This window comes from Microtus oregoni, unplaced genomic scaffold (genome assembly GCF_018167655.1).
Source record: "Microtus oregoni isolate MIOR12 unplaced genomic scaffold, Mior012 000011F_ref0000422, whole genome shotgun sequence".
NCBI lineage: Eukaryota > Metazoa > Chordata > Mammalia > Rodentia > Cricetidae > Microtus > Microtus oregoni.
Window position 1 is genome coordinate 42,462,805 of NW_024543070.1, and position 16,770 is coordinate 42,479,574.

Here is a 16,770-nt window from a genome sequence, read left to right on the forward strand (position 1 = left end):
TAAACAGAAACTCAGAAAAGTTCAGTCTCACCTGATTGTCGGACCCGTTGGAGAGTTTGCTGGACCAGAACTTCCGATCGTGGGACGATGATGATGAAGTCCACTTTGCTAAAGTGGCCAAGGTCCAGGCTCTGGCTGCCACTGTCCGCAATTGCACACACCTGGGACAATAGTCTTCTGGCAACTGTGAGCTGTGGTTGATAAATTTGGAAGGTTTCGTTATCTACATCTAAAATTAAAAAAAGTTATAAGAACAATATTAATTTAGTTCTTTGACAGGCATTATGAATCCATATGGAGACCTAAACACAGTGGCAAAGTGATGTCTTGCGGATGGACCTCTATGAATTTGCCCGTGTGCCCTAAACCTGACTGAGAGGCTATCTAGAGAACTGCATGAGACAGTTTTACAAATGAATTATTTAAAATCTGGAGGATTATCTTACAGTCCTTTCCCTAAAAGCAGAGACAGGCCACACTGTCACAGCTGGACCAGGACTTGGCTGCAGAAAGGCCATATTTAGGTCTTTAGGATTCTCAGTACTGTCCAGTGCTCAAGCCCAGGCCGCCCAGGGAGGCAGGCAATGCTGCAGCTCTAACACTGCAGGATTCCTTTGGTTTTCTGGATGATTCCACAGTGATCATTTCTTCTTCAGCAAGTCAGCGGCAACATGGCCTGAAATATCCTCTCTGTGACCAGATAACATGGCCAGAGACATAACCTTCACCTTTCTTCCTGTTCGGCTTGGCTTTGTTAGCATGTGTGACCTGGCAGGCCTAGGAGGTGCAGTCATGGCCAGGGCTGAGGCCAGGACTATCCAGAGACCTGCCTTGTGACACAGCCAGCCGGGCTGTCAATAGTGAGATGCTGTACCGTCCAGATACTCTATTAATGACAGAAGCTCTTTATTACAAGTTTTTACCAAGCCACCAATCCCTGTATACATCCCCCCCTCTCCACAGACAACAGAAGATCCAAGTATAGTGAACAAAATGCCTGGGCAGGGAACTGCCATGCCTTCTTGAAAACGTTGCTCCTTATCGGGGACACGTTCTGGCACTTTAACTGAAGTGAAATTACAAGGGTCTAATTAACTAGCGCTCCCTAGTGATCTAAACTGAGGCACGGCTGGGGCAGCTGGTACGCTGGACACTGACTGCAAGTCCCTGCTTGCTGACAAAATGAACAGACCCACAGAGCTTGATGTTGTGTTTGAGGGGCAGAGCTGGGAGAGCAGCTCGGTGGTAGGGCCCACCTGTGGATGTGTAAGGCCCTGAGCTTGATTCCCAGCATTAGAAAAGAAAAACTAATACTAGCACAAATAATTTTGTTAGATGAGTGTTTTCTCTGCATGTATGTCTGTGTACTACATGCATGTCTAGTGTGCAAGAAGGCCAGAGGAGCACACTGGGTCCCCTGGAACTGCTGTTACAGACATTTTAAAATAGCTATGTGGGTACTGGGAATTGGACTGGGGTCCTCTAGCCATCTCTCTAGCCCCTATATAGTTGTTTTTTTTAAATATTTACCCTCAAAGACCACCATTGAAGGGGCTGAAGAGATGGCTCAGTGGTTAAGAACAAACATTGTTCTTGCAGAAGATTGAAATTTGTTTCCCAGCACCCACATCTCACAACCTTGGGGAAGCCTCTTCTGATCCCTGTGTGCACCCAGACATAGCTGGCCTACATTCACACAAACACACATATACATAAGTAAAAATTAAAAATAGTACCAACGAAACAAACTTGTCTTCCAACATCAACAGCTTATTCATCCCGCAGCCCACAGGATGGCTGGAAACCAAATGCATATATAGACTTGTATATATAATTTAACTTAGCAAACTATGAAGTTTGATGAAATATAAAACATTTATCCAAGGAGCATTTTTGTAAATTTTTTATTATAATTTTTAGTATTTGTGCATGTGTGTGCAGGTGTGCGTGTGACTGTGCCAGAGTCATGCATGTGAAGGTCATAGGGCTCTTGTGGGAGTTGGTTTTCTCCTTCTACTATGTGAACTCGGGGTTTGAACTCAGTCTTCAGTCTTGGTGGCAATTACCTGTACCCATGGAGCCATCTTGCTGACTTCAAGCAACATTTCTTTTTGTTTCTTTATTTAATTATTTTATTTATTTATTTTGAGACAGGGTCTCACTATGTAGGCCTTGCTGTCCTGAAACTTACTATGTAGTAGACTAGGCTGGCCTTGAACTCACAGAGGTCCACCTGCCTCTGCCTCCTTAAGTGCTGGGATTAAAGGTGTGTGCCATCATGCCTGGTTGATATTTCTTTTAAAATGTAAATTTTTTTTTTAAATGTGTATAGTGTTTTGGTTGCATGTATGTACCTATTTCCCCCAGAGGCCAGAGGAGGTGTTGGATCCCCTGGGACGAGAGTTATAGATGATTATGGTTATGAGCTGTCGTGTGGGTGCTGGAAAAACCTAGGTCCTTCCTCTGGAAGTGCTCTTCACAGCTTAGCTGTCTCTGCAGTCCCTTTACACAACATCTCTGAACAGCTTAGCTGTCTCTGCAGTCCCTTTACACAACATCTCTGAACATCTTAGCTGTCTCTGCAGCCCCTTAGCTGTCTCTGCAATCCCTTTACACAACATCTCTGAACAGCTTAGCTGTCTCTGCAGTCCCTTAGCTGTCTCTGCAGTCCCTTTTTACACAACATCTCTGAACAGCTTAGCTGTCTGTCTCTGCAGCCCCTTAGCTGTCTCTGCAGTCCTTTACACAACATCTCTGAACAGGGAACCAAGGATATACTTGGAGATCTTTATGATTCTGGGAATTAAGAAATATTTATTTATTTAATTTATTGTTACATGTGTGTGTATAATGTGTGTGGTGTGTGGGAGGGCATATGTGGAGGTCAGAGGACTTGGTTCTCTTTTCCACCTTTATGTGGGTCCTGGGCATCTAACTCAGGTCACTGGCTTGGGGTATAAGCAGCCTTTACTTGCTGAGCAAATTCTAAACTTATTAACAATTCAGAACAATTATAAACCCATTTTAATGTGCTGAATGATTGCTGTATTACCAATATTGCCCAAAAGTCAAGACACTTTATGGCCCATATTCATTTTTACTTTTATAAGCCCTGTTGCTACCTTCATTGCCTGAATGATCTTCTATATGAAATGATGCATTCCTATCCAGAGGAGGCCAAATGGCCACCATTAGCAGCTTTGTTTTTCTATTCTATATCAATGAACTGGAGAAGAAGTTTTTAATACCAAGGAACACAATCTAATAATCTGCTTCCTCCTCTCTGGCCTGCTGCCCACCACTGGGGCCCCTGACTCTTACTGTGCAGGTGATGGGAAGTGACATTGTTCTGTTGGCCTGGAAGGCCTCATACTCCTGAGACTGCAGAGTTTTGCAATCCAGGGAGTAAGGGAAAAGTGAGACAGAGTCCTGCATAGCCTACCTGATGAGTTTGGGGCCAGTTCAAGCTAATAAAATCCCCCCTCTCTCCATATATCTATATCTATCTATCTATATCTATCTATCTATATATATCTATATATCTGAGGATTCCTAGAATCATTATACACAAAAAGAGGAACTTCATCTGAGTTCAAGGCCAGTTTGGTCTACAGAGCGAGTTCCAGGACAGCCAGGGCTACACAGAGAAACCCTGTCTTGAAAAACCAAATAAAATAAAATAAAATAAAGCCAGAAAATACTCATACACATAAAATAAATAAATTAACAATTTTTAAAAAGAGGAACCCCTTAAGGCAAAAAGATATCAACTTTAAGAGCAGTCTTTGCAGAGGAACAGGAATCTCTTAGGGAAAGACCCAAGGAGAAGGGCACACAGCAAGGCTGTCCCAGTCTGCACTCAGCAATGAAAGCCTTTAGATCGAGGACTCCTAAAACCCTGAGCTGTCTGTCTGTTTGATGTTAGCTTCTACAGTATGTGTCCCAAGGGCTGATTCCTTCCTTCGGCCTCAGGCCACATTACCCAGATTTTGTGTGGGGATCATAGCAGCAGCCTCCTGAGGTGACACACACTCGTTAAGGTCACCATTGAAAGGGGTGACCACACTGTCTCCTCTTCTTTGTTGCATTTTTTCTAGCAGCTTGTCCAGGTCATCTCCTGTGTCAAAATACAGTGGATTTAAGAAAGTTATAATGAGCACCCTGCCGAGTGGTCCTTATCAGTATCAGACGAGATGACTGGGCTGGGCTCTCATCAAGATTTGTGAGATGGTCTGCAATTGTGGCGGAATTCCTGCCTGGCCATCTCTCCGCAGTAAGAGCCATTCTCGATGGCATTCACCTCTGTGAGCTTACAACCAACACACTTTCCACGCTGGCTCGCTTTTAGCTTGCATAGTGTACAAAAGCAGGCAAAAAGAGGCTCTGTCTCTATCTGACATAGGAAAAAACTCAGATCCAGGGAGCGACAGAGAAAACAGCCCGAGGTCAGCAACAAGGCCACAGCTGAGCCAGGTTCTAATCCCAGCATACTTGTGCCTTCCTCTGGACCTCACATGGTTTCCTGTGGTGGTCATCACCGTGATAAACCACTCCGAATGAAAACTCCGCCACCAAGCCTAAGCCCCATCTTCATCCCCCTACAGGCTGAGATTTAAATTCAGACAATCACGCAACTAGGGCTGGCAGGGAGGCCCAGTCTTACGACCACTTACCTAATGAGGTGGTTCTGAAGTGTGACGCCAGGAAACTGACCTTTCCCGTGATGAGCTCATAACTAATTTCTTTCAAAAACTCACTTGTGGTAAGCATGCTCTCTGCCAGAGCCCGGGACTGATGCTGACCTGAAGGACAGAGAGCAGGGTGGTGACTCATGCCTGGAGCTAATACGTGCTGCAGCATTGACTACGACAGCTGCAGAAATGACAGACTCTAGAGCTGCAGGGACTGAAGAAGGTCATGAATGTCACTTTAAAGACTGTCTACAGCAACAACAATAAAATATTCGTAATTGAGACCAGCGACTAAATGGAAATGACATGTTTTATGTCTGAAATTGTAAAAATGTATGCATGCATATATTTAAAGGCAGAGAAGTCCAGGAAACGTAATAGTGTGTTTACATGGTTGTTGTAAGGAATGACCTGAAAAACAAGCTTGTGTGGAACCATTTTTAAAATTAAAATATGAATGATCACACAGCCAGGAAAAGCTCTCTAAAACCCTGACATAGAAGGGTGGCACACAGTTTGGCTAGAGTGGGGATGGGATTTGATCTCTTTGGTATGAAGTAGTGAGAGCCATTCACTGAAGAAAAGAGAAATGACTGTCTGAGTGTTGATGGCTGGGGGGACCATGCCGGGCAGAGTCAGCACAGTGCATAGCTGGCGTTTCTTTACTTCTTAGGGATTCCTGGAGGGTTCCTGGCGAAAGGGACTGGCTGGCACTGGCAGTGGCAAAGTCTTTACAATTTAGCTGTTGTGTGTGTTTGTGTGTGTGTTTGTATGTCACAAATGCATGCAGGATCCTAAAAATCAGAATAGGGTGCTGGATTCCCCAGAACTGGAATTACAGAGAGTTGTGAGCTGTCATGTGGGTGCTGAGAATTAAACCATAGTCCTGTGCAAGAGAAGTCAGTGCTTTTAACTGCAGAGCCATCTCTCCAGCCCCAACACTTGCAAAACCTTCTAAGGACAGAGTTACATGAGATGAGGGAATCTGCTTCAACAGTTAGTGATGGAGGAAGGTCATTGGCTAATAAAGAAACTGCCTCAGCCCATTTGATAGGCCAGCCTTTAGGTGGGTGGAGTAAACAGAACAGAATGCTGGGAGGAAGAGGAAGTGAGCTAAGACTCAATAGCTCTCCTCTCTGGGGCAGACGCGAGGAAGCTCTGACCCAGGATGGACGTAGGCTAGAATCTTCCCAGTAAGCGCACCTTGGGGTGCTACACACATTAATAGAAATGGGTAATCAAGATGTAAGAATTAGACAGTAAGAAGCTAGAGCTAATGGGCCAGGCAGTGTTTAAATGAATACAATTTGTGTGTTGTTATTTTGGGGCATAAACTAGCCAGGCGGCTGGGAGCTGGGTGGCAGGAACGCAGCCCTGCAGCTCCTTCAACAAGTTAGCTTTTTTAAAGTTTTTAAAAATCTTTTAGATTGTCTCCAGAACCAGGTGCTGAGGCACCAGCCACACTGAGGGCTTTAGCACCTGGTCTGAGAAAGATAGGGAAGTTAAAATTGGGAGGAGAAACCCAAGCCACAGTCATTAGCCAGAAAATAATTGTGTGGATGCTGGAAACATCCAATGGTTACTTTTCAAATACATATGTTAGAATGAATGCATTAAACAGACAAAGTCCCAACCCAACTCACCTAATACAACCACACAAAATTCATTTCCTCTGATTTTCGATGCACAAATTGCTACGACATAATCCGGTAGTCTCTGATAGTGTTTGGTCTCGCTGAGAAGCCTTAGTGTCTCTGAAATGCCCTCTGCCAGAGAGTTTTGGGTCACGATCACATGAACCATGTCTTGAGACACACTGGCAGCTAATCTAGCAAGCCAGGGGAGCTGTCCTGGTGACACGGGTGTACACGGAGCACCCATCTGCAGGGTTCGCTCTCTCACAGTAAATTCCTGCATGGCTTTCAGCATGATCTGCTCAAATTCTTCCCTGAGAGGTATCTGGTCAGGACCTATATTGAAGAGAAGTACAGCTAGAAGGGAGAAAACGCATAGTGCCTCACACCCAAAATTTCTCTAAACCCTCTACACTCCAACCAGCAAGTCTGTGCTTTCATCTTGCAGAGGTCCAAAGTCACGGCTCATACGGTTAGGAAACTCCCTTTTCACCTCTCTCTGGCCTCAGCTTTTAGAACTTAGGCTCTGACCCCATCCTCTAATGATGTTCTTTTTCAAGGGGGATTATGCTAAGGTAAAAGACTGTTGCGTGTCCTGGGAGGTGATCACTTCCCAACCTTGGAATTATAGATTCTGCTAATGACTAATAAAATGAGCCAACACACTGGTGTATGATCAATTTTAGGTTCCATTAATTTTTTATGCATAGATACTTAAAATATTTTAATGTATTGTCTTCACCTAATTTTGACATTATTCATAAGAAAATGAGTTATTTTCCCAATGTACATGTTACACAGCCTCCAACTTTCCCCAGACAGAATACTCCTGCCATCTCATTCTCCTCCCGTCCTCGGGATTGTTAAATATGACATCTGGCCCCTTTGCCCAGCCATAGTTCAGCTAAGCTCTCACTGACGACCTGTGGCCCTGGAATTAGAGGGATTTTGTTTCTTATTGTCTTTAGAAGAGAATCAGAAGGCATCCAAGTGGCACAAATCAACTAAGATTTCTACCTTTAGTTTAAATTAAAACCTAGGGGATATAGTGACTTGTTCTGCTTTTTGCCCTGGTGTGAATCAAGACTTGAAACTCAAGGGTTTCTGTCAGCAGGGGCCCACTCTTCACTGTCTGTGATCTGAGGCTGATCACTGGCTCTAACCCCAGGCTATAGCACAGAAGTGAGGATACAGAAGACCTCTGCCTGGAAGGCAGCTCAGAGTCAGAAACTCCTTCCCTCTGATGACAGTTAAGTGGTCCATTTTTGGAAAGTAAGAAAATAAGGGGCTTAATTATTATTTTTTAAAGACAAGTGAGATTATACAAAATAAAACAAAAAATAGAACACACTCCAAAAAATAAGTAATTTATATCGGAGAAGCCACTTTTCCAGGACTGGTTGAGGGCCAGGGAGAATGGAAATCTCATAGATAGCTGATTGTTTTCTGTACATAGAAGCAAGAAAACAATAATGCTTACATCAAATTTGTTTCTGGAGCTAGAGTAATAGCCTGGCACATGAGTAAGGCTCTAGATTTGATCCCAGGATACCACCCACCCAGCCTAAAACATTGGTTTCTCACATTCTTCCCAGCCCTTCCCCTTGCTAGGCAGTGGTGAACAGTAGGGTTTTTGACTTTGTTTTTAAATCAGTTGGGAGTCATTCAACCTCCGATCTTCATTCAACTTTAACAAACTGGAATCAGGGTTTGTAGCCACCATAAGTGGCTGATTTTGTACCACAAAATGAAGAGAAGGCGGTCATTTTTTATAACCTTCTGTCGGAGCACATGACAAATGGAAAGCAGGTGGCATGTCTCCGTTTCCTAGTGTCTTCCACGAAAACCTGAAAGGTTCAGCGGCCCTGTTTACAGTTGTAACCAGGCACTGGCAACACATTCTCTTGGGATATACAAAGAATCATCCAAGGCATTTGGGAAAATAAAGTGGTATAGCATGCTCCCAGAATTCTTTGTAATCTTAAAACTCATTTGTAAAGTTTTGATCGAATTACTGTTAAGAAACAAAAAGTGGAGGGATCATGTGCTCAGGTTCAGACAGGAGAAGATCTCTTAGGAGAACACATAGTCTCACTTCTCCATCTCTACACTAGGTTCAGACAGGAGAAGATCTCTTAGGAGAACACATGGTCCCCACTTCTCCATCTCTATCACTCTCAGTTCTGGTTGGATTCTAGGAGCCCAGGAATGGTGACTTTCCCTGTGAGAGCTGTCTCCCTCAGCATCAGCTCTGATGGCTTTCCAGATGGAGCCACCACGGTAGGGAAGGACACATTTCCAGAAGACCTGGAGCCACCTGGACTTGCTGATTCAATTATTTACTTCAAAAGGGTTTTCAGTTTGTGAAATAACAGAAAAAAAATTAAGTGGCTATTATAGAAAAGTCCCTTTCTTTCCAAAGACTCCTGCTTTTCTCTTTTCTTGTCAATGTTCAGAGAAACAAAGTATTAAAGCTGTCATTTTAGAAGTTCAGATAACTTTAAAAAATGTCTATAATCTATGCATATGTGAAAATATATGCTTCTCAGAATTAGAGGGGCAGAACAGTTTTTAAAAGCATAACAGGACAATTTTTTTGGGGGACAGCGAAGTCCCCATACACACCTAGGTGAAAGAAAGAAGAAGGATAGAGGGGGGAACAGAAGGATGGCAAGGGAGAGAGGAATGAGCTATTTATGCTATACACTAACATAAATATATTTTATATATGCATGAAATATATAAATTCTAATGCATGAAAGTAAAATTCTGGAAAGAGGTGATCCTGTAGAGCAGAAAAGAATCTTGTTTAAATCAGAAATGTCTAAGCTAAGAGATTTTTAATAATTTGAAAGAAGATATTTTATTTTTGTCATGTGGTTTGTTTAATTAATTAGGACCCTGGTTTTCTTGGAAGGTTAATAAGATTGAAAAGAAAAGACAGAATTTGGGCCTGCTTGCCTTACAGAAAGCACGGTGCTCTGAAGTTCTGTTCTCACTGGTTCTGGGGTCGTTTTTCAGATCTTGGAAGACAGTCCACAGTCCAAAGTAGGGAGATTTAAATTTATGACCCCAAAGGAGCCAGAACGAGGCGATTTTTATAATTGTTTTACTTACCAACAAGAACATTTTCAAGTTACAGGCTTATTATAAAAGTAGGTTCCATGGGAAATGTGGCTTAAAAACCCATCAGGGTGGATACCATATCGAGGTGGAACCTCCTGGGAAACGAGGGATCCTTGCCAATGCTGCTACATGACCCTGGAAAGGCTGTATATGGCTTGCTGAAAATTTTGCTTTTTAAATACTATCCCAGTATTTTTGTGGTTTCTTAACACTGCAGTACTTTGTAACATTAAAAAAAAAGCGCATAAGAACATATAAAAATTTTTGTATGAATTTGCACCTCAAACATTTTCCTAAGCAAATCAATGGCGTGATATCCCAGAGAGAATATAATTAGGCTGCATATTTGAAGGCTCACTGAAGTTTGCAAAATAAAGGGCATTTTAATGTAAATGCTGCTGAGCCACCAGTGTTCTGCAGGGACTCACCTAGGTTCAGAGGTTCATGACCTTTGCTTCCCCCTTTCCTAAGGCCTTCCTTCCGAAAGGGTTAGGGCGCATCTTGAGACTCGACAGTAGGGGGAGCAATTTGTTTCTTTTATGACAAGCGTGGAGAAAAGGGAAGGAAAAAGTCAGAAGACTGGAAAGATGAGTCAGGCAGGCAGAGGAATTGAAAAGGACACAATGCATTCCAAGAAAAACAAACAAACAGACAATTTCAAAGGTTCCTAGTCCATGATTGTGGAGAACAACTTACCTAACCGAACAAGGTACTGTATGGTCAGAAGGATCATGCTTTCCACACTCAGGAGCTGGGTGCTAGCCAACCCCAGCTGCTCCAGATCCTTGTTTTCCAGCTGGGGGATCTTGTAGCAATTCACCAGCAGAGGACTCACAACAATGTCACCAACATTTCCATAGAAATAGGGTAAAGTGCCATAGCCTGCTCCAAAAGAAACACGTCAGTAGGCACTTCTGAGTTCCAGTCAGGCACAGCAGTTCAGCGAGACTCAAGGATGCTAGAAATCCTCTGCCCCCCCTCCCCCGCCCCCCAGAAGGCCGCCTTAGGGAATTCACCCGCATGCTGCACATTCTATAGAAACTGAGGGGCCACTCCACTTACACCTCGATTTTCCACAGAAGGTTACTGTGAACACTATAGTTCTTCTACAGAGGATTTATGAAATGATAAAGAGTTCCTGATCAACTTTCTTTTCAGATGAGAAAACAAATATGACAGCATCTCACTTTGCCAGTGTTCTGGGAGATGGGGGAAGTTAAGCCAAACTCACTGATAAGCCAGTGTTCTGCTAACGAGCAGTAAACACTTAGAGATCTCCTACTTATTTTTCTATATTAGTGCTTGATTTTTTTCAGACTTTCATGTGGATGAATATTTTGCCTGCATGTATGTCTGTGCACTGTGTGTGTCTGGTGCCCACAGAGTTCCGAAGAGATCCCCGGAAACGCTAGCTAAGGATGGTCCGGGAACTGACCGTGGGTTCCCTACAAAAGCAGCAGTGCTTTCAACAACTTGTCTGCACTTTAGCCTCTACATTGGTGTTGTTTTTTATCAGTTTTTTTTTTCTGAATGTCAGGGGATTCTGTAAAGTACCTTATATAGGAGAGAAATCCATTGAGAAGGTACCTGCTTTGGTGGTGCAGTAAAGAGAGGCACCCCTCTCTGCAAGATTTTCTTTCAAGACAGGGTCCCACTAAGTAGCTCTAGATAGAACTCAATAAGTAGACCAGGTTAGCCTTGAACTCACAGAGACCTCCCATGTTGGGAGTAAGGGCATGTGCCACCACACCTGGCCTCTGTGAGACTTTCTAAAAGTCAAGTGTCAAAAGAACAAAGGGCCCACATTCCTCATCTTTTTAAGGCTTAGCTGCATCATGCAGATGCCAAGAACCTCCCCAGCCATATGGAATTTAAACACTGGGATTCCCCCAATACTTCCAGTCCCAGGATCAGTGGATAGGGTGACCTGATAAAGCTTGAAGTAAAAACAGCCAAGTCAACAGAGTCAGGCCGGCACAGGAGCAGACAAGGAGCAGGCAGTGAGTCATGGAAGGCCCCCTGCCTGCTTTATCATGGAAAGAAAACAGACAGCCTCCCTCTGGTCTAGACCTGCCTGCCTACGAGGCCTTCAGATATGGGGCTGAAAGGTACTCACTTATTGGAGAATGTAAGAGTTGGAATCCTAGAATTTGGACTCCTAAACAACCTTCTGCTTTCATGGACAGTCAGCAGTGGGGGAGGATGGCTCAGGAAAGATGCTGACTCACAGAGATAGATGATGCCCCAGGGCGAGCCTGCTGTTCTGATGTGAGGCCTGCCAGTTGGCTTAGTTTGTTTCTTTGCTTTGAGGATTGGCCCTTTCCGCAATCTGTCTACTTTGAGCAAACTTGGCACACAGCTCAAATCTCAGGGTCTGATGGTTTTCTAAGACCCTTCCAGACAGAGGTAAACCCCCTCTTCTAAGACTTCCTGAAGCTGTTGGCTGTGAAGCTGTACCCGCTCTCATAGTCCAATGGGTCAAGATGTTATCCTTGTGTAGAACTGTTGTTTCCTAACTCCCCACTGCACATAGACTCTCGAAGGAAAGAGTTTTATTCTCAGCTTCAAACCAGATGCTTAATACTGCATGAAGGGACTGGCCAAGGAAAGCTGATACAATCAATAAAGACAAATACACATACTCATGGGTGTGTGAATGAACCCACAGACCAGGGGCTGGAGACACAGGAGTCTAGACGATGGAATTCTTCTCCCTTACCTATCAGGATCACTGGTCTAACTCCTGAGTTACTCAGCAGGTTTTCAGGAATAATCACAGTTTCCCCTGCAGGGACAGGCCGAGGCTGGAGAATTCCAGTTAACGGGGTCTGTGGAACTGGGGTAGATAAGAGGGGCTCTGGAAAGACAAGATGGTTTGACAAGAAAGATTAGGCTTAGGGGCTAACTGGAAAGCTTCAGAAGCCAGTGCAGTTTTAATACTTCAGAAATGTTAGAACTCTAATAGTTCATTGCGTATGGTTTCCTTTTCACTTACATACGCATTACAGAAAATTAGAAGAAAACAGGTAAGAAAACAAATCAGTCACAACCATTTCACTGTGGATAATGACCATGAGGGCTTCTTCTAAGCAAACTTTTGGATTTGGCTGTGCAATTTATATTTACTATGCCCTAGTGACCAAAGGTGTGGTTTTCCATTACATGAAGCTGAAAACAGAAACATGTGACAGAGATATTCATTATTAATTATTTCTACCTGGAAGCAACTGTGGTAACATATTGCCATAGTTCTTTGCATATGTGAGATTTTTTTTATCAGTTTTTAAAATTATTTAAGCAAATTAAAAAGGTTTTGGGGTGGGAGCACTTGCTACTGTCTACTTAGAGGGACAGGTAGACAAATGTTTGAACACTTAGCTGTGGACACCTTTGGTCACAGTCTGGTTAGTATGAAGGAGAGCCAGGTAACTCTTCCTATTATAGGCATAGACTAAACCATGAAGCCAAAGTAATCAAGACGCATCATACAGAGAACAAATCCTAGAAGGCCAACTCTCACACCATTGCTGACAAAGCAAGTCCAAATGTGCCCGTGGGGTGACGCTGTTTGCATCAGACCCTATACAACAAATGTATACAACCAATGAAAGGCTAAGATCAACTGTGATAGTACATGAACTTATAGGGAAGGACTATGTTATGGAGACAAAATATTAACTATCACTATCAATACCCTTACAAAATACTACTAATCACAATAATTGATGGCGGGCAGGAACAGAACTTATCTCTGCTAATAAAAGAGAAACGTTTAACTATATCTTCAGTTAAAATCTCACCAGTTCTTGAAAGAGGGCGAACTGTGGGAACAGGCACAACTAGAGCAGGCTGGGAGACGGGCGACCCCGGATACCATCCCCGGTGTCGTTTCTTTGGTGGGCCAGAAATGAACATATTAGCTGAAAACAAAAAGGAAACACAGTTTTGTCTGCAGCAATGGAGAAGAAAGAAAGAACAGCAAGGGATCATAGGGTCTTTGCCTTGATCTGCTAGGAGGGCCCAAGTCACTGTCCTACGGGCAATGGTAGAGTTGAAAAAAGTCACGCTAACAATTCAACACCGCACCAATAGCTGCAACCACGTGCTGTTTTACACGCTACGGTTTATACAGATTATTTGATTCTATTGACATCTCTGTTAAGTTATGGGGAAAATCTACTTGGTAAACTAAAAAAAAAGTATCTTGTGTCATACAAATCTTTTCAAATAGAGTTTTGTGCTTTGGTAAGTAAAAGATGTGAGTTTTCAAGGTTCTTCACTATAATTTTGATTAAACACTTATTTCCCAGTTAGTTTTAACCACAAAGAATCACCAAGACATTTAACAGTTAAGCAAGTTTAAGCAAAGGGAAGGCTCTACAATGTGTGTTTGGATAATTAGCTGTTGAAACATCTGTAGCTCTGGGCTAATGGAATGCTTTAGTTGGTAAAGTGCCACACAAACATGAGGACCTGAGAATAACCTTCGGAATCAATCTTAAAAAAAAGCCAAGCTCAAAGGCACATGCCTCAAAATCAATGCTGTGCCAACCAGAGGATCCTGGGGATCACTGAACAGCCAGTCTACTGAACCTGTGGACTCTGAGCTCAGCCAGAGACCCTGTCTCAGAGGATAATGTGGAACGCTACAGGGGAAGACAATCAATGTAGACTTTCAGTCTCCACTCACTTGTAAGTAAGTACACAGCTCCCCTCTCTCTCTCACCTCTCTCTCTCCTTTTTCTCCCTCTCTCTCCCCTCTCTCTTCCTCTTTCTCTCCCCCTTTCCCCCCTCCTCTCTCTCTCCCCTCTCCCTTCTCTCTCCTCTCTCTCTCCTCTCTCTCTTCCCCTCTCTCTTTCTCTCCTCTCCCTCTCTCTCCCTCTCTCTCCTCACTTCTCTCTCTCCTCTTTCTCCCCTCTCTCCCTCCCTCTTCCCTCTTTCTCTTCCTCTCTCCTCTCTCTCTCTCTCTCTCTCTCTCACCTCCCTCCCATTCTTTCTCCTCTCTTCCCCCCTCGCCCTCTCTCCTCTCTCTTTTCTCTCTCTCCTCTCTGTACCCCGTCTCTCCTTCCTCTCTCTCCTCTCTCTCCCTCTCTCTCCTTTATCTCCCTCCTTTCTCTCCCTCCCTCTCCTCTCTCCTCTCTCCCCTCTTTCTCCCTCTCTCTCCCTTGTCTCTCCTTCCTCTCTCTCCCCCATCTCTCCTCTCTCTCTCCATCCCTCTCTCTCTCCATCCCTCTCTCTTTCTCTCCCCCTCGTCTCTCTCTCCCTCCCTCTCTTTCTCTCCCTCTCTTTCTCTCCCTCTCGTCTCTCTCTCTCTCTCTCTCTCTCTCTCTCTCTCTCTCTCTCTCTCACACACACACACACACACACACACACACACACACACACACTCAGAGTACCTTGGTCTATGGATGTGTAGGTAGGTCTTGGTGACAAAGAGTAGTTCCCGGAGCGAGTTGGCATGGAACTGGATGTGCCACTCTTCCCTCCATGGCTGCTGGTTCCATTGGCTGCTTCTGTAGAGCAGAAAAACAGCACTTTAGAACAGAGGTTTGGAGGATACTGTGAAACAGCAGACATCTGGTAAACCTCACACTTGAGGATTCATGGAAACTTCACAGACAGTACTCAGCCTAGTTGCATAAAACCACTACAACTGTTAGAACAATCAGCTTCATTAAACTTAACTGTCAGATAAGAAAATGACTGGAATAAATTAAAAAACTAGGTGTACCCAAAAATAATTTCCTGGGACCCTGAGAAATCTTTTAGAATTTTTTTTGAAGAAGTCTTTGGAGATAGTACGTAAATATGAGGGAAAATTTAATAGAATTTAATTCTACTTCATGGAAAATTCCAAACATACAAAAGGAGAGAGAACGGTACAATGCATATTTATGCACCCACTGCCCAGGTCCAGCATTGGTATCATGCAGCCGCCTGTCTTGTCCATTGCACTCTGACCTGCTTCCCGGCACAGATGCACAGTGCTCTGTTTAGTCAGAAGCAACCTAGCCAGCTATAATTTCACTGGTAAGCACTTCTATAGATAGTGTTAAAAGAACCTTTAAAATAAATTTGCAATAAAATTATTATACTTAAAATCAATAGTGATTAATAATTTAATACAATCAAATATCCCACCAGTATTCTAAACTTTCTCAGTTACCTCAGAAATAGTTTAAAGAAATTCAAAAAAGAACTTTATGTTTGAATTTAGGTGACCTACATTTCAGGCTTTTTAAAAAAATACAAGATTAACTTTTATTATTTTTAATGTGTGTGTGTCCCTACGTGTACTACCTATGTCCAAAGAGAGACTGGATACCCTGGAGCTGAAGTTATCGGCAGATGTGAGCTAGCTGCTGTGGGCACTGGGAACTGAACTCGGGTCTCTGACCAAGACCATCGCCGCTCTCATCCATGGAGTCATCTCTCCAGCCGCCTCAGATTCCGTAGTCTAAAGGGATTTCTTTTCTTTTAAACAAATACTTCTTGGGATTGTTTTCCTTCTGAAAAGTCTTGAAGAATTTGCTGACTCAATGTTTCTAGTGTCACTGAATGCCCACGTGCCCACTGTATTTCCAATAAACTAATTGTTAGAGGCCTAGTCAAATTCATATTTATTTATTTATTTATTTGTTTGTTTGTTTTTTGCAAAAGAATCTCAAAGGCAGCTTTAAATGTCCACCAGGAAGCGAAAAATGGACAGTTTTCCTCTCTTTTGAGGATGTTAGGAACAATTAGTAGGGATTCAGAATCTGTCATCCTAACTCTTTTTTTTTAAAGTTTCATTTTTAGGGTCCAGGTGCGGTGGCACTCGCTTTTAATCCCAGCACTCAGGAGGCAGAGGCCGGTGGGTCTCTGAGTTTGAGGACAGCCTGGTCTACAAAGTGAGTTCCAGGACAGTCAGAACTGCTACACAGAGAAACCATATCTCAAAATAAAAATAAGTAAACAAATAAATTTTCATTTTCATTTTTAATTATGTGTCTATGTGTGGGCTTGTGCATATGTATGTGGTAACCACAGAGTCTAGAAGAAGCCATCAGATTCCCTGTATTGGAATTATAGGCAGTTGTGAGTTGCCTGAGGTAGGTCTGGGAGCCAAACTCCCATCCCTTGCCAGAAGCACCATGCATTCTTTTTGTTGGTTTATTTGTTTGTTTTTTAAGACGGGTTTTTCTGTGTAGTCTGGCTGTTCTGAAACTAGCTGTTCTGAAACCAGGCTGGCCTCGAACTCATGGACATTGACCTTCCTCTGCCTCCTGAGTGCTGGAATAAAGGTGTGTGCTACCACTTCTTGACTAGCAGCATGCATT

The 16,770-nt window shown here is 43.3% G+C and overlaps 1 protein-coding gene across 1 annotated transcript in view; it reads right to left on the minus strand.

Moving 5' to 3' along the window:
* LOC121453265 (GREB1-like protein) overlaps positions 1-16,770 on the minus strand; it is a 254,133-nt gene that overhangs the window by 47,885 nt on the left and 189,478 nt on the right. The window contains exons 8-15 of the mRNA XM_041659867.1: positions 14,848-14,964; positions 13,252-13,371; positions 12,171-12,308; positions 10,148-10,333; positions 6,335-6,661; positions 4,674-4,802; positions 3,983-4,117; positions 32-229 (exon numbers count right to left, since the gene is read on the minus strand). Of these exons, the coding sequence (XP_041515801.1) occupies positions 32-229; positions 3,983-4,117; positions 4,674-4,802; positions 6,335-6,661; positions 10,148-10,333; positions 12,171-12,308; positions 13,252-13,371; positions 14,848-14,964 (1,350 nt within the window). The remainder of the gene's footprint in view (positions 1-31; positions 230-3,982; positions 4,118-4,673; positions 4,803-6,334; positions 6,662-10,147; positions 10,334-12,170; positions 12,309-13,251; positions 13,372-14,847; positions 14,965-16,770) is intronic.